General features: G+C 34.4%; 1 protein-coding gene across 1 annotated transcript in view; it reads left to right on the top strand.

Moving 5' to 3' along the window:
* Positions 1–22,164, top strand: part of sagb (S-antigen; retina and pineal gland (arrestin) b) — a 22,823-nt gene extending 659 nt beyond the window's left edge. The window contains exons 2-16 of the mRNA XM_056473587.1: positions 2,914–2,969; positions 3,055–3,115; positions 8,177–8,221; positions 8,315–8,514; positions 8,610–8,669; positions 10,576–10,643; positions 11,010–11,145; positions 11,575–11,659; positions 12,618–12,690; positions 12,814–12,951; positions 15,723–15,800; positions 15,889–15,903; positions 15,996–16,048; positions 18,335–18,338; positions 21,515–22,164. Of these exons, the coding sequence (XP_056329562.1) occupies positions 2,922–2,969; positions 3,055–3,115; positions 8,177–8,221; positions 8,315–8,514; positions 8,610–8,669; positions 10,576–10,643; positions 11,010–11,145; positions 11,575–11,659; positions 12,618–12,690; positions 12,814–12,951; positions 15,723–15,800; positions 15,889–15,903; positions 15,996–16,048; positions 18,335–18,338; positions 21,515–21,608 (1,158 nt within the window). The 5' untranslated portion in view covers positions 2,914–2,921 and the 3' untranslated portion in view covers positions 21,609–22,164. The remainder of the gene's footprint in view (positions 1–2,913; positions 2,970–3,054; positions 3,116–8,176; positions 8,222–8,314; positions 8,515–8,609; positions 8,670–10,575; positions 10,644–11,009; positions 11,146–11,574; positions 11,660–12,617; positions 12,691–12,813; positions 12,952–15,722; positions 15,801–15,888; positions 15,904–15,995; positions 16,049–18,334; positions 18,339–21,514) is intronic.
* The last annotated feature ends 4,487 nt before the right edge of the window (positions 22,165–26,651 follow it).

The raw sequence follows: 26,651 nt of genomic DNA, 5'->3' as shown, positions 1-26,651 counted from the left end.
TAATGTGTAAGCAAAATTATTTATAGGCAGATAGATTGAATAATTGAATGGTTGAATAATTGAATGAGAAATGGAGTATGGATTAAATAAAGAAGCAATAGATTGATTGATGGAATGAATTAAACTGTAGATGGGTGGAATGACTGATTAAACGGTCAACCAATAAATGGATTGACAGATTGAACAATAAGTAGATTAATTAAACAATGGATAGACTGATCGAACAATGATAGGTAGATTGAACAATAGATAGACTGATAGAAAGGTTGATCAATGGCTAGAAAGTTAGATTGAACAATGGATAGAATGAAAGATAAATTGAACAATACATACATGGGTAGATTGATAGCTAAATAAAACAATAGATAGATTGAACAATGGATTGAAGGATGGGCAGATTAAACAACTGATAGAAGGATGGACAGACTGAACAATGGATAGAATGATAGTTTGAATAAAAATGGATAGAATGATATACTTGAACAATGGGTAAAACAATCAATAGAATGATAGATTGAACAATAGATAGAACGAACAATATATAAATAGGTAGATTGATAGATAGATAAATCAATAGATAGATTGAACAATGGATAGAATAATGGTTAGAATGAAAGGTAAATTGAACAAAAGATAGATAAAACAATAGATAGATTCAACAATGGATTGAAGGATGGACATATTAAACAACTGATATAAGGATGGACAGACTGAACAATGGATAGAATGATAGATCGATTAGAAATTGATAGAATGATATATTTGAACAATGGGTAAAACAATCAATAGAATGATACATTGAACAATGGATAGCATGAAAGATTAATTGAACAAAAGATAGATAGGTAGATTGATAGACAAAGCAATGGATAAAATAATAGATAGACGGAACAATGGATTGAAGGATGGACAGATTAAACAATTGATAGAAGGATGGACAGACTGAACAATGGATAGAAATATAGTTTGATTAAAAATGGATAGAATTATATATTTTAGCAATGGGTAAAACCATCTATAGAATGATAGATTGAACAATGGATATAATGAAAGATAAATTGAACAATAGATATATATGTAGAATGATAGATAGATTGAACAATGGATTGAAGGATGGAAAGATTAAACAATTAATAGAAGGATGGACAATGGATTGAACGATAGATCGATTAAAATGGATCAAATTATATATTTGAACAACGGGTAAAACAATCAGAAGAATGATAGATTGAACAGTGGATAGAAGGATTGAACAATGGATAGAATGACCAATAGATAGGTAGATTGATAGATAGACAACACAATATATTAAACAATGGATTGATAGATGGACATATTGAACAACTGATAGAAGGATGGACAGACTGAACAATGGATAGAATGATAGATCGATTAGAAATTGATAGAATGATATATTTGAACACTGGGTAAAACAATCAATAGAATGATACATTGAACAATGGATAGCATGATGAATAGATTAAACAATGGATAGAATGAAAGATTAATTGAACAATAGATAGATAGGTAGATTGATAGACAAAGCAATGGATAAAACAATAGATGGAACAATGAATTGAAGGATGGACAGATTAAACAATTGATAGAATGATATATTTGAACAATGGGTAAAACAATTAATAGAAAGATAAATTGAACAATGGATAAAATGATAGATTGACTATTTGATAGAAGGGTAGATCATTTAACAATGCATAAAATGATAGTTTGAACAAAGGACTGAAAGATACATTGAACAATTATGTTAAACAATGGATAAAATGGTAGATTGAACAATCAATAGAATGATAAATAGATTTAACAATTGATCAAATTATAGGTTGAACAATGGATAGATAGATTGAACTATAAATTACAGAAAGAGAGAAAGATTGGTAGATTGAACAGATTGAATGATTAATTGAACAACAGATTGAACAATAGAATGATTAAACGATAGATTGAACAATGCATTGATAGAATGATAGACGGATGTTAGCTACATATAAAAAAGCTAGATTGAACAATAGAACAATGGACAGACTGAACGATACATAGATGAATGATAGATAAACTGAACATTAGATAAATTGAGTGAAAGGCATATTGATGGATGGAGTGATAGATTGAACAATGGATGGATCGAACAAGTTGATTGAATGATAGATTGACAAAATGTACATGGATCAACAATAGAGAGATTGGAAGATAGATAGATAGATAGATAGATAGATAGATAGATAGATAGATAGATAGATAGATAGATAGATTAAAATGTGTAAAATGATAGATTAAACAATGGATAGAACAATAGACTGAACAATTGATAAAATAATAGACAGATTGATCAATGAACCAATTGATAAAACATGATAGATTGAACATTGGATAGAATGATAGATTGAACAATGCATAGAACAATAGACTGAAAAATTGATAAAACAGTAGAAAGATTGATCAATGGATAGAATGATAGATTGAACAATGGATATAACAATAGACTGAACAATTGATAAAACGATAGATAAATTGATCAATGGATAGAACGATAGATTGAACAATGGATAGAATGATAAATTGAACAATGACTAGAAAGATGGATTGATAGATAGATAGATAGATAGATAGATAGATAGATAGATAGATAGATAGATAGATAGATAGATAGATAGATAGATAGATGGATGGATGGATGGATGGATGGATGGATGGATGGATGGATGGATGGATGGATGGATGGATAGATAGATAGATAGATAGATAGATAGATAGATAGATAGATAGATAGATAGAGTGCAGTCACTCATCAGCTTAGTACTGGAACCACTGTTTGTATGTTTGTTTGTGTGCGTGATTTAAATGTAATGTAATATAAATATTTATCAATCCTCCTTGTTTGTTTTCCTGCTGTAGGAGACAGAATGAGTCCCAAACACATCATTTACAAGAAGATCTCCAGAGATAAATCTGTCAGTATCTGTCCAAATATAAATCTGTCCATTCTATATGTAAATGTGTGCTTCAGTGATTGGTTAACCGTGTGCGATGTCATAGGTGGGCGTTTACATGGGCAAGCGGGATTTCGTGGACCACTGTGATTTTGTTGATCCTGTTGGTGAGTTGAACAACCAATCGCAGCTCACATGATTGCATAAGACTTTAATAATGGTTATTTACCTTATTCTCCATGTACGAGTGGGCGCAGCCATTTGAATCATTTTGGCTCGAGACTTCCGGTCTCATTCACTTCCATTCATTTTTAGACGTTAAAAACAGCTCGTTTTGCTGCTTGGTGTTGCAAACTGATATTTTCTTATTATATTATTCTACTTTGTCTGTGTTGTCGTGCAAACACTTGTTTGTAGAGTAAGTAGTTTGACCGCTTTCTGCCATTTATTATTCCTAGTCATTTCTCCCATAGGCAGCTGAATCGGAAGTTCTAAAACAATCGCTAAAACGTGCGCACTTCAGCATTGAAGAATAAGCTCAATAATATACAAATATTAGTATATAAGCAACCGGATATGGTCACAGGGTTTCCCAAACAGGACCTGACATATTTTAGATTTTAGTAATAAATATAGTTATTTATATATTTTATTTACATATTTATAATTTTCTTATCATTTATTTATTATTAATTATAGTTAATAAACAATTATTTAAAAATTTATGTAAAAAGCTAAATTAGTTTAAATAATATACATATATTATATTATATTATATTATATTATATTATATTATATTACATTACATTATATTACATTGTATTATATTATATTATATTATATTATATTATATTATATTATATTATATTATATTATATTATATTATACTATATTATACTATATTATACTATATTATATTATATTATATTAGTTTATATTATATTAGTTTATATTATATTAGTTTATATTATATTATATTATATTATATTATTTTATATTATATTATATTATATTATATTATATTATATTATATTATATTATATTATATTATATTATATTAGTTTATATTAGTTTATATTATATTATATTATATTATATTATATTATATTATATTATATTATATTATATTATATTATATTATATTATATTATATTAGTTTATATTATTTTATATTATATTATTTTATATTATATTATATTATATTAGTTTATATTATATTAGTTTATATTAGTTTATATTATATTATATTAGTTTATATTATATTATATTATATTATATTATATTATATTAGTTTATATTATTTTATATTATATTATTTTATATTATATTATATTATATTAGTTTATATTATATTAGTTCATATTAGTTTATATTATATTATATTATATTATATTATATTATATTATATTATATTATATTATATTATATTAGTTTATATTATATTATATTATATTATATTATATTATATTATATTATATTATATTATATTATATTATTTTATATTATATTATATTATATTAGTTTATATTATATTATATTATATTATATTAGTTTATATAATTTTATATTATATTATATTATATTATATTATATTATATTATATTATATTATATTATATTATATTATATTATATTATATTATATTATATTAGTTTATATTATATTATATTATTTTATATTATATTATATTATATTAGTTTATATTATATTATATTATATTATATTATATTATATTATATTATATTATATTATATTATATTATATTATATTAGTTTATATTATATTATATTATATTATATTATATTATATTAATTTACAAATTATATTTTAATAATTTGTGGCTCTCTGATGTCAGTAAATATTCTTTTTTTGTATATATATATATATTTGTATGGATATTTTTTTTTTCTGTTTTAATTTACTTGTATTAATTTATTAATACAAGTTTATTAAATCTTCTGCTTATTTATTTAATTCATTTATTTATTTATTTTTAATTATTAAATATACAGTTGAAGTCAAAATTATAAGCCTCCCTGAATTATTAGGCCCTGTTTATTTTTTTCCCAATTTCTGTTTAACGGAGGGAAGATTTTTAAAAAACATTTCTAATCATAATAGTTTTAATAACTCATCTCTAATAACTGATTTATTTTATCTTTGTCATGATGACAGTAAATAATATTAGACTACATATTTTTCAAGACACTTCTATACAGCTTAAAGTGACATTTAAAGGCTTAACTAGGTTAATTAGGTTAACTAGGCAGGTTAGGGTAATTAGGCAAGTTATTGTATAACGATGGTTTGTTTTGTAGACTATCAGAAAAAATATATAGCTTAAAGGGGCTAATAATATTGACCTTATATTGGTGTTTAATTAACCATTAATTAATTAAAAACTGCTTTTATTCTAGCCGAAATTAAACAAATAAGGCTTTCTCCAGAACAAAAAATATTATCAGACATACTGTGAACATTTCCTTGCTCTGTTAAACATCATTTGGGAAATATTAAAAAAAGAAAAAACAAATCAAAGTGGGGCTAATAATAATTCTGACTCCAACCGTATATTTAATTATTGCCAGTTTACATGATTATGCCATCGAACTGTTGTATAAATGCAATATCACACGAGAAGCAGTGCGATATGGCTGTTGTCACTGATGGGAGGCGTGCGTTGGCTTAAGACCGTAGGTTGAGTGCATTATTGTCCCACAAGTGCCAATATACAGCCAAATTGCCCTGCTACTTGTGTGATATTGCGTTTATACAACAGTTCGACAGCATAATCGTGTGTAAAAAACAGAAAATCAATCACGCACGTCTAAAAATCCTTTTGTATGAGGAACTACTTTCTTCCGCCATTCATTCACATCTGCAGCTGACAACAGAACAGCAGAAACTGTTGCTACTTCACAAATGTCACTTTAGAGCTAGTGTTTGAGTGATTCTCTAGCGTAATGTCTAAAGTGACGATAAAACAGCTGATTTTGCTCACATTTTAAGATTATAAGGCTGAACAGCATGAAATGCCGTCAGTCTACAGAGATTTCCCAGTATTTCTCTGTTGCAATTGGGATATCACAATAAATAACCCTGAAAAAGCCTAAGCATAGCAAACACCGGATTACTATAGTATAATAACAGCACTACAACATAAAAAACAGAGAAAGATCGACTTAGAAAGTCACCTACCAGTTCTATAATGATTTGTTGAGGTGTATTTTAGTTTATCTACTCTAATAACTTACTATTCTCTGGCGCTATCTTGTGGTGGAACGTCAACCATCTTTGCTCTGCTCAGTATGACAGGCTGATGGCCGCCGACATGCTGAATCTCAGAAATCATAAATATTTATAATAGCCACTATCCTAATAAATAAACTGCATATTTGCTATCTAAGCAATTACCTTCTTGACTAAAAAAGCTTCAAAAGTAGATTATGTTGCCCAACAGCTGCAATATTTGTCCAACTGTAGTGAGCTTATTGATCTGCTGTCACTCTATGTGGGTGGAGTAATACACAAGGGTGAAGAGCATACTTGTCAACATTGGGATGTGAAAATAAGGGGTATGCCCACCATAATAAGGGATTCCCCCGACACCCCAACCCCTCACCCCCCCCCAAATACATTTGCAAACAGTTCAGCTTATTAAAATAAATAGCAATTATAACGAAATAGAATCAAGCTATCAAATCTCCATAGCCGTTTCTTCACTGTATAACTTACACATTCTGATTAAAGATCATGAATCTCTTAGTTATTTAGATTTTTTTATTTTCATTACATTAAATAACAGGCCTCACTTTAAAAATGCACAGATCTAACGCTATAATGAAAGCTTTCGATTGCTTTCCTAACTTTTTATGCTCATTTAGGGAAAAATTAGTTGTGTTTGAAAAAACCCCACCAAGATCGACATCTTTAGATATTATTATCATTAATTATGTGCATATGTCTGTTCAAACACGCACCCTAAACCTAGACTTTAACTCCGTTTCAAATCTCATGTACAGAATCGACAGTCATGCATCACTATATGACCGTTTTAAGAATTGCATATAAAGGGGAGACGGCACCTGTTATGATAAGGAAAGGGAATCCCGCGAGTTTTCATGCTTAAACGAAGCGAAAGCACAGATTTGTATGTGAAAATAAGGGATATGCCCACCATAATAAGGGATTCCCTTGACACCCGAACCCCCCCCCCCCCCCTCCCAAATACATTAGCAAACAGTTCAGCTTATTAAGATAAACGAAATAGAATCAAGTTATCAAATCTCCTTAGCCGTTTCTTCACTGTATAACTTACACATTCTGATTAAAGAGCAACGAATGAATCTCTTAGTTATTTAGATTTTTTTATTTTCATTACATTAAATAACAGGCCTCACTTTAAAAATGCACAGATCTAACGCTATAATGAAAGCTTTCCATTGCTTTCCTAACTTTTTATGCTCATTTAGGGAAAAATTAGTTGTGTTTGAACCCCCCCCCCCCCCCGACATCTTTAGATATTATTATCATTAATTATGTGCATATGTCTGTTCAAACACGCACCCTAAACCCAGACTTTAGCTCCGCTTCAAATCTCATGTACAGAATCGACAGTCATGCACCACTATATGACTGTTTTGAGAGTTGCATATGAAGAAGAGACGGCACCTGTTATGAAAAGCAAAGGGAATCCCGCATTTTTTATATTTATTTCAAAGAGTTTTCATGCTTAAACGAAGCGAAAGCACAGAACAGACTCGCATTTAGGAGCAAGGGGCGGCCCCTGGTGGTTCGGCGGTATGGGTTGCATATAGGGAGGTTTGGCTTGTAAATATTGGAGAAATACGGGAAAATACCTTTACGGGATGACAGCGGGATAGAACTGCAAAATACGGGAGAATCCTGGGAAAAACAGGAGTGTTGACAAGTATGGTGAAGAGGCTGTATGAGTGCTGTTATTGCAGAATATTGCACGGCTATCAGCCTATCAGATTCAGTATACAACTAATAGACCTCAAAGTTATATTTAAATAAAAATATGAAAATAAATGAAAGTAATTAAAATGAAAATTATCCAGAGTAAAGCTAATTTCATTACTAACACATTTCATATGCAATAGTGATTTAATGTACCCTTTACTGGTGTTTAATAAATAAATAAAGTGAATAATTAAAAAAAGATGCATTAATAAAAACACAATTATATAAAACAAAATTATTCTTCAGATGGCGTTGTGCTGATCGACCCGGAGCAGGTGAAAGATAAGAAAGGTGAGCTTGTCAGTATAAAACTACAGTAATGAGCTCATAATGCGGTTATGAATGCTGTGTGGATTAATAAAAGCATCCTCTGACCTCCTCCAGTGTTCGTGATGCTCTCCTGCACCTTCCGCTACGGTCGCGAGGACATGGATGTGATGGGGATGGCGTTTCGCAGGGATATTTTCCTGTGCACGCGGCAGGTGTATCCTCCTCTCCAGGATAAAGAGCGCAGCATTCACACTAAAGTGCAGGAGAAGATCCTGCGCAAACTGGGAAACAACGCTCATCCTTTTTTCTTTGAGGTGATCAGTTGTACAGACTCACTCACTCACTGACTGACTGACTGTTGTGAGTTTTTGGAGCGAGTGGGTTTGAGATGTTGTGATTTTTCTCTCAGTTCCCAGATAACCTGCCCTGTTCGGTGGCTCTGCAGCCAGCCCCCACCGATGTAGGAAAGGTAAATAACAAACAAACATCTAAACATAAGCATTCACTGCTCTGATACTATTGCAATGTTTATTCATTTGAATCAGTTGTAATTTTATCTTTGTTTGTTTTTTCGGGGTTTATTTTTTATATTTTTCATTAGTTGTTAATTATTTTATTTTTACATTTAAATGGATGCATTAAGTGTAGTGGATATAGTGTAGTGTAAATATTTGATTTAGTTTTGTGGGGTTTTAGTCATTTCTATTAGCTGTTAAAATAGATTTTCTTTACGTTTTCACTGTCATTTTGCATTTATATATACATTAAATATGAAAATGTAAGAGCCTCAGCTCAGTTGGCATTTCTGTGTGGAGTTTGCATGTTCTCCTTGCGTTTGCGTGGGTTTCCTCCGGGTGCTCCGTTTTCCCCCACAGTCCAAAGACATGCAGTACAGGTGAATTGGGTAAGCTTAATTGTCCGTAGTGTATGAGTGCATGTGGGAGTGTGTGCGAATGTTTCCCAGAGATGGGTTGCGGCTAGAAGGGCATCCGCTGCGTAAAAACTTGCTGGATAAGTTGGCGGTTCATTCCGCTGTGGCGACCCCGGATTAACAAAGGGACTAAGCCGAAAAGAAAATGAATGAATGAATGAATGAAAATGTAAACGAAATATATATTTTAATAGCTAATACATTTTTTATATGCAAAATATACAATTGAATGTTTTTCTCTGTTTATATCTATAGTTTTAAATTATTTATCATTTCACTTTTAGCTTATTATTTACATCATGAAACTACATGTATATCAGAAATATTGCTTAATTGTATTTATTTTTTATAATTCGATTATTTGTGTTTGTTTATTAAATAAAGCTTTAACTCTGGTTTGAAACATTATAGTTGTGGAATGTATGTATATAAATAAAATTAATAAATATTCATTAATATATATATATATATATACACTTACCGGCCACTTTATTAGGTTCACCTTACTAGTACCGGGTTGGACCCACTTTTGCCTTCAGAACTGCCTTAATCCTTCAAGGCATAGATTCAACAAGGTACTGGAAATATTCCTCAGAGATTTTGCTCCATATTGACATGATAGCATCGCGCAGATGCTATCAAATGCAGATTTGTTGGCTGCACATCCATGTTGCCAATCTTCCGTTCCACCACATCCCTAAGGTGCTCTATTGGATTGAGCTCTGGTGACTGTGGAGGCCATTTGAGTCCAGTGACCTCATTGTCATGTTCAAGAAACCAGTCTGAGATGATTCACGCTTTATGACATGGTGTGTTATCCTGCTGGAAGCAGCAGCTGATGGACATGGTCAGCAGCAATACTCAGGTAGGCTGTGGCGTTGACATGATGCTCAATTGGTACTAATGGACCCAAAGTTTGCCAAGAGAATATCCCCCACACCATTACACCACCACCAGCAGCCTGAACCATTGATACAAGGCAGGATGGATCCATGCTTTCATGTTGTTGAGGCCAAATTCTGACCCGACCATCTGAATGTGGCAGCAGAAATGGAGACTCATCAGACCAGGCAACGTTTCTCCAATCTTCTATTGTCCAGTTTTGGTGAGCCTGTGTGAATTGTAGCCTCAGTTTCCTGTTCTTAGCTGACAGGAGTGGCACCCGGTGTGGTCTTCTGATGCTGTAGCCCATCCGCCTCAAGGTTAGACGTGTTGTGTGTTCAGAGATGCTCTTCTGCAGACCTCGGTTGTAGCGAGTGCTTATTTAAGTTACTGTTGGCTTTCTATCAGCTGGAACCAGTCTGGCCATTCTCCTCTGACCCCTGGCATCAACAAGGCTTTTGCGCCAACAGAACTGACGCTCACATATACATATATATGTAAAATGTAGTTAATTTTATGAGTTAATTAAATTTCTAATAGATTTGTTTGTGTGTTTGTGCAGCAATGTGCTGTGGAGTTTGAAGTGAAGGCGTTCTGTGCAGAAAATCAGGATGAAAAAGCCCAAAAGAGGTGAGAAAAAAAATAAATGCACAATATTCTTGACCAGACCAATATACCAACACCCTAAAAAGGACAATATTAGACACCGAAGCTAAAACCCATTCCTGATGGTCCAAAAATGAGGCTCAAAATGTGAATCTGAAACATCTCCTGTTTTTCAAAGACACTTTAGCACTTTTGTATGATAATGTGTTCAATAATCTCCTCTCTTCTGTCATAATTATTTGATCTCCAATATTTATATACTTCACCATCTGGCACAATATTGTCTCTTTTAGTTTTTACTACCTAAATAAAAAGAGTAAACTGCAGTGACAGATCAGATATATGTTGTGTTTAATATGATCAGTGTATAGATCTCTTTCTGATCTGCAGGAGTTCAGTGCGGTTGGCCATCAGAAAGATCCAGTACGCTCCAGATAAAGGTGGCGAGCCTCCAGCAGGAGAAACTACCTGTGAATTCATCATGTCTGATAAACCGCTGCATATGCGTGTCAGTCTGGAAAAAGAGGTGCGTTCTGACCAATTCTTGGACTTTTACTAACCAGAAATATCCTTTATGGCAGGGCTATTCAATTACAAAATCAGCTGGGCCAGATTGTCACACCAATGTTAGCTGGGCCAGTCGTTTTAGCGGCAAAGCAGCTCGTAATGACAATTTTAAAACCAACACAAACAAGTTTATCTAAAAACATAAGGTTTATTCGATGTTTCTCTTTTAACTTTGGTTTGCAGAGCAAAAGGTGCATACAGGTGTGGGACTAATAATATAAGTGGAATAATAGACACCAGTCTGTTGAATTATTAGTAAATAATGCACTTCTGTTGTGATGATGCAGCTCTAACATGATTTACAGGATTTTTCTAATACTTCAACAGCCTATTTTCAATTATGTCTTACATGAAACCCATAACTAAATCTAAACTGTTGTTATTCCAGACGTATTATCATGGAGAGAAGATCAACATCAGTGTGGAGATTGACAACAGCTCCAACAGGAACGTGAAGGACGTGACCGTCTCAGGTACTCAAACACATTTTATTAACTTTAAAGCACATGTGTCAAACTCAGTTCGTGAAGGGCCGCAGCTCTGCACAGTTTAGCTTTAACCCTAATTAAACACACTTAATCAAACTGATTGAGTCTTTCAGGCTTGTTTGAAACCTACAGGTAAGTGTGTTGAAGCAGGGTTGGATCTAAACTGTGCAAAGCTGCAGCCCTCCAGGAACTGGATTTGACACCTGTGCTTTAGAGGAACAATGTGTAGTTTTCACCACTAGAGGGCGTTTATTCACAACAAACAAATGCAGAGTTTGATGAGGGCGTGGCTGAGTGTGGAATCATGGGAGTTGTGGTCTTGTATAACACTGTTCTAGTGAGTTGTAGATATTTTAATGAAAAAAATCGTACATGTTGTGCTTTTAAAGCGAAACACATGCTTTATACACTTCTTCAGTGTGTAATATTGCTGTTTAAGAATGAAAAGCATCACAGTTTATGAAGAAACTCAAGTTACTCCAGTGTAGATTTGAGGATGTCCTAATATCATCAATTGTGTACAACATTGCCAACTTGTGTTCATTTGTACACTTTTCAAATAAACCTGTGTGTGTATTGAGAGAGATTATAGTGTAATACTCTTGTGATGCACTGTTTTTGTACCGTGTGCTGCTTATATTGCACATATATACTGCAAATCTGCATATATTAGGAGTTTAAACTGGAGTAAATCACTTTAAATCACACGAGTAACTGAAGCACAAGCGGTAAAGGCTCCACCCTTTTCTGGAAAGAGGGTGGGGACAACAGCTCATTTACATTTAAAGAGATATACACAAACCCTGCACAAAAAGCACATTTTTAACATGGTATAATGAATAATCTGTGTGCTGCTTTAAGACTTCTATATCATAGTGATAATGCGAGTAATTTAAAGTGTGTTTAAAGCTTATGAAGTGTGTTTTGTGATTCTCTGTGACAGTGGAGCAGGTCACTAATGTGGTGCTTTACTCAAATGACAAGTATGTCAAATCTGTGGCCTATGAGGAAACCAAGTGAGTACAAATACACAACTATTACATTGTGTGCCACCTGATCTTATGAAAATAATACAACTGGGTGAATCAAACTACTACAAAAAATGGCACCAAATTGCTTATTACTTTGCTGTACGGCAGGGATGCAGTGCCGTCTGGAACCAGTCTGAAGAAGGTGTACACTCTCTGCCCTCTGCTGGACAACAACCGCGAGAGACGGGGACTCGCTCTGGATGGAAAACTGAAGCACGACGACACCAACCTGGCCTCATCCAGCATGTGAGTGCAGATTGATTAATCTAAGATTGATTAATTGGTGCAAACCAGGGTGCGAATTATACATTGACGATAGGGGAGAGGGGTCAGGTTTTTCAGTTATGTTTGTTAATATGCCTCAGTGAACCAAAGTTATCTATTTAATTCAATTACATCTAATTTATTAATCAAACCTTTGTTTTCAGTGTTTTTTGAGGGACATTGAGTGGTGATATTAAATAAATGGTGACAGGTTTGCATTCCTACATCTATTAACGGATGACCATGGGAGACCGCATGTATTTTTTATTTTACTGTTAAAATTCCATGCGAGAAGCAAGTGTTTAATAAAATACAAACTATGCATCAAGTTTACACCTATTTTACATGAAACATGTTTTGTGAACACTTACGCTGTCTGTTGGTGTTCAAGATTAGCATTTTCTGACCTCTAAATGAATATTTTTGGCCTTATTATAGTGGTGGTCAAATGTATATTTACGTGACCTATTATTTAAGTAGTAAAATTTATTTAAGATACAGATCAGAGCAAACTATTTCTTAACTATTAAAGGGCAAATCCCCCCATACATCTTGTTTTGATGTTCTTCAGGGGGATCAAGCGTTATTTAGGGTGGTCAGACCCCCCGAGACCTCCCTGTGATTAAAAAGTTTTAAAGTCGCCATAAAAACCATAAGTTAAGATTGTCCTTTTTTTTTCTATCCACTTGATTTTCCATCCACTGTATGTAGCCCCACTTTAAATGACTGAAAGCCTCACCCTAATGTACTGATAGCCCCACCCTAATGTACTGATAGCCCGACCCTAAATGACTGATAGCCCCACCCTAATGTACTGATAGCCCCACCCTAATGTACTGATAGCCCCACCCTAATGTACTGATAGCCCCACCCTAATGTACTGATAGCCCCACCCTAATGTACTGATAGCCCGACCCTAAATGACTGATAGCCCCACCCTAATGTACTGATAGCCCCACCCTAATGTACTGATAGCCCCACCCTAATGTACTGATAGCCCAACCCTAAATGACTGATTGCCCCACCCTAATGTACTGATAGCCCCACCCTAAATGACTGATAGCCTCACCCTAATGTACTGATAGCCCCACCCTAATGTACTGATAGCCCAACCCTAAATGACTGATTGCCCCACCCTAATGTACTGATAGCCCCACCCTAATGTACTGATAGCCCCACCCTAAATGACTGATAGCCTCACCCTAATGTACTGATAGCCCGACCCTAAATGACTGATAGCCCCACCCTAATGTACTGATAGCCCGACCCTAAATGACTGATAGCCCCACCCTAATGTACTGATAGCCCCACCCTAATGTACTGATAGCCCCACCCTAATGTACTGATAGCCCCACCCTAAATGACTGATAGCCCCACCCTAATGTACTGATAGCCCCACCCTAATGTACTGATAGCCCGACCCTAAATGACTGATAGCCTCACCCTAATGTACTGATAGCCCGACCCTAAATGACTGATAGCCCCACCCTAATGTACTGATAGCCCCACCCTAATGTACTGATAGCCCCACCCTAATGTACTAATAGCCCCACCCTAAATGACTGATAGCCCCACCCTAAATATACTGATAGCCCCACCCTAATGTACTGATAGCCCCACCCTAATGTACTGATAGCCCCACCCTAAATGACTGATATCCCCACCCTAAATGACTGATAGCCCCACCCTAAATGACTGATAGCCCCACCCTAATGTACTGATAGCCCCACCCTAATGTACTGATAGCCCCACCCTAAATGACTGATAGCCCCACCCTAATGTACTGATAGCCCCACCCTAATGTACTGATAGCCCGACCCTAAATGACTGATAGCCTCACCCTAATGTACTGATAGCCCGACCCTAAATGACTGATAGCCCCACCCTAATGTACTGATAGCCCCACCCTAAATGACTGATAGCCCCACCCTAAATATACTGATAGCCCCACCCTAATGTACTGATAGCCCCACCCTAATGTACTGATAGCCCCACCCTAAATGACTGATATCCCCACCCTAAATGACTGATAGCCCCACCCTAAATGACTGATAGCCCCACCCTAATGTACTGATAGCCCCACCCTAATGTACTGATAGCCCCACCCTAAATGACTGATAGCCCCACCCTAATGTACTGATAGCCCCACCCTAATGTACTAATAGCCCCACCCTAAATGACTGATAGCCCCACCCTAAATATACTGATAGCCCCACCCTAATGTACTGATAGCCCCACCCTAATGTACTGATAGCCCCACCCTAAATGACTGATAGCCCCACCCTAAATGACTGATAGCCTCACCCTAAATTAAATCCATGTGATCAAGAAGTGATGAAAGTCTTTTCAAAGGGGAAGGGAAAGTTATGGTATTTTATAAATGTTTATGAGGGCGAAAGAATAAAAAAAATGATTGAATTGCACAGATTTATTAACTATACACACATATAAAAATAAGCAGAGTCAGTTTTGATTTCATGGTGACTTTATCTGATAAATTGCCTTGATTGTTGTTGTAAATTACGTTACAAAAACCAAGTACGCAGGTAAATAAATTGCCAGAACTTAATTCTTTAAATATTTTTTCTCATACAATATATTGTTTTAAACGTCTGAAATGTTATCAAAAGTTGTGCTGTACAGAGATCAGCATCTCATAACTGTAAATAAACAGAAAACACCTGCGAATCACAACACAGAAGCATTATCAGATGTTTTGTGGAGTGTGTTAATGTGCTGACTGTGTTCTACAGCGTTAAGGACGAGGTGTTGAGGGAGATTCTGGGTATGCTGGTGTCCTACAGAGTGGTTGTGAAATGTACCGCCTCCGGGTGAGTGAACGTCACAGGATTGTTTACAGGATTGATGATTATGAGGAGTGCTTCAGATGCTCACGACTGTATTTCTGCTTTCTTTCAGCATGGTCGGATCCAGGTGAGTTCTGAGTGCTGTGTAGTTTTAATCAGCTTTTGATGGAGTGTATGTTTGTAAGATGTTATTATGTGTATGTGTGTGTTTGTTTTCAGTGAGGTTGCCGTGGAGGTTCCCTTCAAACTCATGCATCCCAAACCTGGTCCAGGTGAGCAAAACATGCATTTGGGTAAAATACCTCAATTGGAATTGCATTGAAAACTAAGCACACTACCTGACAAAAGTCTTGTCGTGGATCCCAGTTGTAGGAGCAGCATATAATAACTTGACTTCTAGTTGATCATTTGCATAAGTGGCGGAAGTAAGTTTTTTCAGATGGATCATCTGTTGATCCGCATCCCAATCATCACAAATACTGCAGAAGACCTACTGGAACCAGTATGGAGCCAAGATTCTCATAGAAATCAGTCAAGTTTGGTGAAGGAACAATCATGGTTTGGGGTTACATTCAGTATGAGGGCGTGCGAGAGATCTGCAGAGTGGATGATCAACATCAACAGCATGAGGTATCAAGACATTTGTGCTGCCCATTACATTACAAACCACAGGAGAGGGCAAATTCTCCAGCAGGATAGCGCTCCTTCTCATACTCCAGCCTCCACATTAAAGTTCCTGAAAGCAAAGAAGGTCAAGGTGCTCCAGGATTGGCCAGCCCAGTCACCAGACATGAACATTATTGAGCACATCTGGGGTAAGATGGAGGAGGCATTGAAGATGAATCCAAATAATCTTGATGAACTCTGGGAGTCCTGCAAGAACGCCTACTTCGCCATTCCAGATGACTTTATTAATCAGTGATTTGAGTCATTCAGAGATGTATGGATGCAGTCCTCCAAGCTCATGATGGAGTCAGACACAATATTCATTCTGTTTCCACTGCAGCATGACCACATATTCTATACTGGACATTATTGAAGGTTCAGTGACAAGACTTTAGTCTAAGTAAAGTCAGAGCTTACTGTCCTAATGAAATCATTCATAATCAAGACATGATCATATTTTATTGTGGTCAAATAAGCCTCATCTAGAGGCCTTTGCCTTTCATATTAGACACTTCTGACACCAAATGATCAACTAGAAGTCAAGTTCCTTTTGTCAGGTAGTGTATTATAGTAAATTTGAACCATAATGTAGTTAAGTGTATTAGATTGTACATATAATAGTACTTACAACTCTATGTTGATGAATGCTGCAGCATACTGTAGTATTAACTATAGTGAGCTGATATTGTAATAATACTGTAGTATACTTTAGACTTTACTACAGTAATCTGTAATGTGTATTGTAGTATAATATACCCTGTAGTTATAGAAATATACAGTATTGTGTTATTTGTTTATATTACTTTACTTGTTGTGTTGCCATAGCAACTCTAGTATTAGTGCAACAGATTAATTGAAGTACTTTACTATAGTATTGTTCAAGAACACTGTAGTATTTACTGTATAATACTATATTGTTTTTTTCCATGTGGAATATTCTATGATTTTAAGCCAAAACTGCACAATATATTGACATAAAGTCATTTTTTAATGTGGATTAACTTGATTATTAGATTGCACAGGCTGTGATTTAATTAGATGCATATAACACTAATGTTTACTGGCAACCCATCAAAATAAAAGCTTGGTTACTATAATTAGAAATTAAAACAAAAGTCTTAAACTTTAAAGTAAAATACAAATAAACTAGAATATTTCACTATACAGTACAGTGGTTACAGTAATTACAATATATTTATTTGTTTTATTTTATATATAATAATTATAATAATATTAAAATTTGGTTTAAAAAAACTAGTTCAAAGTTTTCAAAACTATAAAAAGGATTTAGGATTTAGTTTGAAACCATTTTTACTCAAATCTATAGTAAATTTCACAATAATTATGTAATAATTAATATTATAATAATTAAGCAGAATTATAATTTTGAAACATAAAGAGAAATGCCATTGTCTTTAAACTCCAGTCATTACTTTTATTTAAAACTAAATATAAAAGTATAAGTTTAATTATTTTAAAGTGCAGATCAACTAATTATTAAATATAAATAATTATAAATAAATTATAAATAATCAATACTGATTATTTACAATTAAGATTTTCTCTGAATATTGAAATATAATGTTTTCATAATTTAATTAATTAATTCAATGCTAGCATTGTCCCTAAGATTATTTTGTTAGCTTGGAACTGCTTATAGTTACATTAAATGTATCATTCACAAACTTTTGTCATTTTGACAATTCCTGAATTGAAACATAAACTAAACTATAACATAATTAACTTCTGTAAAGCAACTTTATATCTCAGATTGAATATTGTATAATTGATGAGTCTTACAACAAACTCTTTATATTGCATCATTTTGCTTGAAGTTAGTTTTTTAAACTGATTTTCCTTTCCTTCGTTTTCTCTCCATTCTCCTCCTAAAGAGAGGTAAGTCTCAGTTTCACTATGTGTTTTGCATTGTAATTGTCCATTATCAGATTGTAAATGCTATGCATTCGTAATATCTCTAATGGCCCGTTTCCACTGAGTGGTACGGTTTGGTTTGGTATGCTTTTATGGCCATTCCACTGTCAAAGAGTACCCTAAAGCGAACCGTACCGTACCACTTTTTGGTCACCCTTTGCAAAGTTTACCAAAAGGTGGAGCAAAACATGCAGCTGAATGCTATTGGTTTACACAGATCCGTCACTCGCAGAAGCAGAACAATGAAAACAAAGGAACCGCCATGTTTTAAATACACAGCCGAGACATTACAGCGTAATAATCTATACATATAACAACAAGCCATGGTCGACCTGAGCTCAAACAAACCTGTTCGTGGTCTTGATGAACAGCCACAAAGCCAAGAAGAGCAAAATCTGTCGTGTCCTGTTGTTGTTTACGAGGCCGTCTAAAAGTGTGAGCAATTTCACTTTCTCCAAAGAGCTCTCCGCGCGTCTATATTTGAAATAACAAACTTCTTGAGCTCATATTAATAACGTGCGCATGATCATTGAAGCACTCTGATATCAAATCCTTTCAGAAATGGACAAACGTGAGAGTGAATCGTTAAAAAACAAAGAAGAAGACCGAAAAACAGCAGCAAATGATGCTTTCTGTAACCTAAAAGATTATCAAACTGCCATGTTTAGCTATTATCATCACCTTATGGACTATTATGAACTGGGAATGACGGAATTACCATCTAACAGAGGCTACATGTGCTGCTGAAGATTACAGCCACAGATGAGTGGTTTTCACTGACTGTGGGCTATAATTCATGTTGTTTTTGAACCCAAATAAGGACTAAATGTATGCAGTGTGTAGTTTGTCTGTAGTTGGTAACACATCGGAGACTGTAAGGGTCTGTATGTGTTCATATATGTTGCATTCGTTTATATATTTAATATAATTACAGACGTTACAGTAGGTCATTTCGCACTGTTATTGATCTGCAGTTATAATCAAATCATGTTCATAGAAAGGTTAGTAATGAACATTTATACACAAGTATTTATGTGTGTAAAGCGTCTGTTTTGTGAGAAGTGCTGCTCATATGATATGTAAGTGACCCGTGCAGCTTTACTGTAGACATTTCCTCAAGTAAAAATGACGTCGTCTGAAACACCACGCCCACCAAAAGAGTACCATTTTGGCAGTGGTAACGCAAACTTGATAAAGGTGACCTGTACCGTACTGTACCTCTCAGTGGAAACGAGCCAAAATGTTACTGCACTACCAACAACACTGTCCATTCCCATCACTGCTCTCACACTGCTACCACTGACACTTTCTAAACCAAATAAAAGAAACAATATTCATTTATTTGGAAAGGCTTTTGTGTTTGTGTTTGACATCTGTGTAAACCAGAAGTTGCTGCAGACTTTTATTTAATTACAACAGATTTACAACTGAAATTTTAAGTAAGGGGTGGGGCTTTTATTTTTGTGCCCATCACAGCAAACTAAAGATTGGAGGGGCGTGGCTTATCAAAATCTGACAATTTGCTTTTCTCTGGTGATGTCAGTTTGACGGATTGGGTGAAATAGGTTTAGCCACGCCCCTCTGACCATTGGATTGCATTACATGCGACGCTATGCTCCAACATGCAATAAAAGGTATCTGTTTTATGTTAGGACAAGTTGTTGTCAGCAACAAATGCCAAAATATCTATTTTAGTTTCTATTTCCGCAACTTCGCAACAAAACAACAGCATAAACTACTATTACAATGATCACCTCAGGTACTGATAATGGGCTTATTCAGTGGTAAAAGCTACCAATGTGAGTTTGAGCACCATTATACATGATGTTTATTGACATACTGAAAGCAGCAGCAGATGGTTTACCTAGAAAAAAACTATAAATAAAATAAAATAGCTAAATGAACGTCAGAACTGTGACTCCAAACCAACAGCATCAAACCAACCAACAACATAAGCCATTTAGCCTATGTATCTTTAATAATGCTCAATCAATCAAATGCTTAGTCCCTTTATTCATCAGGGGTCGCCACAGTGGAATGAACCGTCAACTTATCCAACATATGTTTTACGCAGTGGATGCCCTTCTAGCTGCAACCCAGTACTGGGAAACACCCATACACACTCACTCTCACACACACACTCTCATACACTACGGCCAATTTAGTTAATCCAATTCCCCTATAGCGCATGTGTTTGGACTGTGGGGGAAACCGGAGCACCCGGAGGAAACCCACGCCAACACGGGGAGAACATGCAAACTCCACACAGAAATGCCAACTGGTCCAGCCGGGACTCGAATCAGCAACCTTCTCTAACCACTGAGCCACCATGTCGTCCCCCCTTTAATAATGTTAAATAGGTGTAATATGTATTAATTTGATTATAACTCTCACTATTTCAGACTGTTAGCTAGTTATGTTATTTAATTTAGTTATATTATATATATTTAGTTATATATTTTATTTACTTATTTTATGCTAGTTATATATTTATTTATTCAGCCCCCCCTGGCTAATTACACTCCCAATTACATTGCATATTTAGTTGGCTGATATTTAAATAAATGGCTGCTATTTAAATGTTTCTATCATGTCATTTTAACAGTAGCTTTCATGGAAAAGTGATAAAAAGTAATGTTTTAGTCAGCGAAAATCAGGTAATTTGAGATTTGAACACTTGTTTCCCTGTCAAGATCCAATTTGCGAATAGTGCTGCTATATAATCCTCTTCAAAAACTCCACGTGTGTCTGATTCCACGTGTTTGTTAAACAATGAGTGGTGTAAACTTCCTCATCTTTAATCTCTTAAACGCACACACACTCACTCTTGAGATGATAAATGATCCACTTTGGCATTGGGAAAGCCAAAAAGCGAGTGCGATATCAGTGTCTGATCTAAACGCGATCCCGTCTCTTGTGCCGAGCCCCAGTTTAACGCTGTTCATTCATTTAATCTGTTGTCCGAGCACAATATAAAGAATTTACTGACATCAGAAACAGGTGTGTGTGTATCGGTAACATGAAACACCTTTGTTTGCGTTTTCTGATGTAGTCTTCCTCTTCATCTCATTATATCAGCCTTCAGCTTGTCTTGCTTGTGTGGTTTTAATTCTTGCATGTGTGTTTGTGTGTGGACGCAGTGAAGACGCAACTGATCTGGTGTTCGAGGAGTTTAAGCGCTCATATCTGAAAGGAGTCATCGGCGATGATGACGAATCTCCAGCGGAGCCCTGAGAGCCTTCTCCGTTCAAGGATGACACGTATTTGTGTTTTGAGCAGGCAGATTTGTGCATATAAATATTCATGGATGCATGTTGAGATGATGTTGTGATGTGTTCTGTCTGTGTATGTATTCACTGTGTGTTTATTGTAGTGCAGTTGATCATGGATGCTTAATTGCATTTTGATTCATATGATATATTCGAACCAAATCGTTGTTCGATGTGTGAAATTAGTTGTACAGCTTTTTCCTAGAGACTGAAAATATAAATCTAGAGCTCTATAGACCATTTTGAGGGATGCAAACATAAACAGTGGTCCCAACGTATTTCCTGTTTTACATTTATTATTTCTATAGCTTCTGAGAATGAGCCACATATTGATAAATAATGGTATGATCGCTGTTTTAACATGAAGTTATGATTGAATTGTCTCTTTTTACAGTTATGAAATAGTTTGATACCAAGCAGGAAATGTTCATGGGCTAATGACAACACTGCATTGAAATGGTCAGTACAGTGCATAATAATATTGTAGGCACGAGCTCATGTATTGCATAGTAATTACCTCTGTTGTTATTTGCTTTGAGCTCAAATAAAAGCTGTTTTTTTACAGCAAACGTAAGTTTTACCTGGTTTCTATACAAACAAAGAGTCTTTAACATTGTTTTTTCACCTTTTACCGGGATAGGATAGTTGAGAACAGACAGGAAAGCATTGGGAGCAGAAAAAGGGAAGGGTCGGCATAAGACCTTGAGCTAGGAATCGAACTCGGGTCGTCATTAGCACCTTGGTGCCATATGTCAGCACACCTAACCACTAGGCTATTGGCGCTGACCTTTAACATTGTATTAATCAATTAAACATCCTGGTCACACTTTGTTTTGATGATTTTTAACATATTTACATTGCATCTACATCAGTGGTGTAGTCCTAAAAAATAGGTGGTGTACTATTATCCACCCAATCCCAATTTTAAAAGTAGACAAAGAAACGACGAAAGTCAATATATCTTTGATTCATTTGATTTATATATATATATATATATATATATATATATATATATATATATATATATATATATATATATATATATATACATACACATACACATATATACACATATACCGACACACACACTGCACAGCTGTGGTTTGCTGACTAAAAAACAAGTTCAGGAGCGGGATTCTGCTGCCGTTTTTATATCGAATTTAAAGGGGACTGAGGCGATCATTTAGTAGTGTACAGGTAATTGCAAAAGTGTTAGGGGGGCTGAATGGAAATATAGGAGAGCTAAAGCGACGCCCATGCTGTTTTATAATTTTACTTGAACGTTTCAGCGAGACTTCATTCAGCTGATTTGTTGTGATCTTCGAACAACTCAAATACTCAACGTACAAAAATTAGGGAAGTCTAATCACCAAAACAAGTGAGTATACCGAGAGTTTGATCCTCAGAAGTCGTAATACCCAAACAGCTTGTGGAAAAAAGTAGGCATACTGAGTATACGTGCGTATAGCAAGGACTACACCACTGATCTACATGCCAATGAATTCTCATTAGATTATAAGTAGACTGTTAGGTTAGGGTCATAGGCGGAGCGTGTGTAAGGCCAGCCTGATCTCACGAGAAAACGTAAGTATTTAGTGGCTAATTCGTACGAGTTCAGTCGTACGAAAATGTACGATTTTAAAAAGGAGGCGTGGCACCTAACCCCACCCCTAAACCCAACCGTCATTGGCGGATGAGCAAATCGTACTAAATTGTACGAATTAGATCGTACGAATTAGCCACTAAATCAAAAAGTTACGAATTGCCGTGAGATTGTGTTGGTAAGGCTGGGGAAGGCTTAGCCTCCCCCAGGCCAGAGACCACGGAGATAGCATCAAAGAAAAAACTGCATTGAAAACATGTAACGGGTGGAAGACGGAGTATGAATGTTAAAGTTCCCCTGCGCACAAAAATGGAACTGTCCAACTCCGCACTTTGCACTGATGAGTGCTGTTTATTACTGGAGTTCGCAGCAGCTCTGAAAACCAAACCAGCGAACTATTGGCCAGCGAACTATTCTGGTTTGCTGGTCAAAGACATAAGTAATAAAATGACAAATGAGTATTACGAAAGAAATAAACAATAAATTATTCTGGTTTAACTTGTTTTCAGCAGTAAATGAAATTGTTTCATTGTAACGTGTAGTGTAGTAATCTTGTTTAGGCAATCGTTTGGAGTTTTACATCTCAAATATTACATTTCAAGGTCAAATATTTATTGCTGAATTACATTTTTGCAATTTACAACAAAGACCACATCAACACTTGCAACATCAATGCCGGGTCTAAAAGGAAGATTTTGCTGCATGAAGGGCAGTGGCTAATATTTATATTAACTGCCATGCCAAAACACATTTTTGTTTGTCAGACAGAAGGCTACAATTATGATATAATATAATATAATGTAATATAATATAAACTAATATAATATAATATAATATAATATAATTAATATAATATAATGTAACGTAATATAATATAGTATAATATAATATAATATTATGTAATATAATATAATATAATGTAACGTAATATAATATAGTATAATATAATGTAATATAATATAATATAATATAATATAATATAATATAATATAATGTAACATAATATAATTAATATAATATAATATAATATAATATAATATAATGTAACGTAATATAATATAGTATAATATAATATAATATAATGTAATATAATATAATATAATGTAACGTAATATAATATAGTATAATATAATATAATGTAATATAATATAATATAATATAATATAATATAATATAATATAATATAATATAATGTAACGTAATATAATATAGTATAATATAATATAATATAATATAATATAATATAACATAATATAACATATTATAATATATAAAATTTATTATATTATTTTTATTATTATTATAATTATTATTCAATTAAATTATAAAGATGAATTTTCAGCTTTATTACTCCAATCTTCAGGGTCACATGATCCTTCAGAAATCACCCTAAAATTATTATTATTATATTATTATTATTATGATTATGATTATTAATGTACTAATAGTAATAAAAGCTACAAGTAGTAATAATTTCCTTTGAAACCTCATACAGTAAGTAATAAATAAATATTTAACAAATAAGTATTTAACAATTTAACATTTTTTTATATTTAATAAATGCCGCCTTGATGGACAGAATAACTGTAATAATTTTTTTAAATAAAATGAATAATTAAATAAACTGAAATAAACTGAACCCAAACCTTTGACCGGTAGTGTAGATCAGTAGGCTAGTTTAATAAAATAATTTAATGTGCGTGCTGCATAATAGACATTTGTTGATGGGTGGTGCTTTTGTTAAAACATCTTCTTTGTCAGTCGCAAATCTTTTTAAACACATTGAAGGGCAGTGCATATATTAGCCTTATCCTGGAGTTTGTTCACCCTCCGCCTATGGTTAGGGTTAGTGTTAGTGTTAACATGTACTTACTAAGTTTCTTACAGTCAGTTAAGTGTCTGTTGAAGGAGCAGTATCAACATATTAAGCAGACAGTCTACTGATACTCGAATAGACCATCGAAATAAAGTGTTACCAACATCATAACCTCGTGGAGTGACTTCCAAATGAATATAGTATAGTTGAAGGGATTTATGTGATTATATGTTAGATTTTTGCTGGGAAAAACAAAAGGATGTGAGACTTACAGTATGCTCCAGGAAGACTCTCTTCTATTCAATGAGACATTAAACAGATGCTCGTAATTTTCAGGATTATGCAGCAAGAGCTAAAGTGTACTGGAACATCAGTGTGTTGTTAGATTAAGTCAAACTATAGTCTCACGACTTCAGATCTATATCTATAGTCTAAAATGTAAATAAAATAATAATTAAACTGACATAACAATGTGTCTTAAATGAGCTCATGGTTTCATTTTGACATGAAATGACAAATTCAGATATTAATCGGGTCCATTATGGCAGATGTGGCCAAACTTTTTCCTATGAAGGGCCAAACTGAGGGCTGTGGGCTGTAACATAAATATGTCAAACTGCATTACGAAGTTGCCATGGGTAATTTTCTCATTTTTTAAAATAAATAGAAAGCTTTACTTTAATCATATTAGTCTAACTAATGCATTTATTGATTTATTTTTACATTTCATAATTAGCTTATTACAATGAAAACAAACAATTCCATTTATAACACAATGAACATTTAAATAAATCTGATTCATTTATAACATTTAATTAGAATATTTAATTAGAGCTTGCTTTTTTGTAGCACAACAATAAAACAAACAATCAAAAGATTACGTTAAATTAGAAATGACGATCTCTATTAAAGGCATGGGATGGTGGGCCAAGGTTATCATGGGCCAACTTTGGCCGGCGGGCTCTACTTTGGGCATCTCTGCATTATGGTGTACCTCAGGGTTTTGTTGTCGGGCCCATACCTTTTAGCATTTAAATGCTTATTTCTGAGGCAGGTCTTGAGAAAACATGATCTTAGGGTATTATTTCTGCGCTGACAAATTTACATCAGTTTCATATTATTTCACAAGTATGGATGCATCAACTTAAAGTAAGAGCACGTGTAAAGTCCCCATTTCCACGTTTTAGTTTTAAAACAGCATCTTAGAATGAAAGTGATCCACGTCCACACTGGCGTTTCTCATAGTGTTTCTGAAAAGCTCTCCGTCCACACTACACCGCTAAAAAGGCACATCATGTGACCACACACACACACTCTGGCATACGCTGAAAGCTGCTTCAGCACAATCTCGCGTCTGAGCTTCAGGCAGTCAGCGGGAGCTCAGAACACACATGCCCGGCTGAGAGCAGTCGAACGTTGGTCAGTCCATTTCTAATCTGCCACTGGATCTCATCACTCTGCAGTTGGTAAACGTGATCTGTAATTCGGGTCTTTTGAATCTATTAGCCTACTTGGTCACAGGTAACATGTTTTGGCTAAGCGTAAAGATAAGTTAATATACTTATTAATTTATGTAACGACGTGCACTA

This window comes from Danio aesculapii, chromosome 15, assembly GCF_903798145.1.
Source record: "Danio aesculapii chromosome 15, fDanAes4.1, whole genome shotgun sequence".
NCBI classification, from domain to species: domain Eukaryota; kingdom Metazoa; phylum Chordata; class Actinopteri; order Cypriniformes; family Danionidae; genus Danio; species Danio aesculapii.
This window is presented reverse-complemented; position numbering and strand designations above follow the sequence as displayed.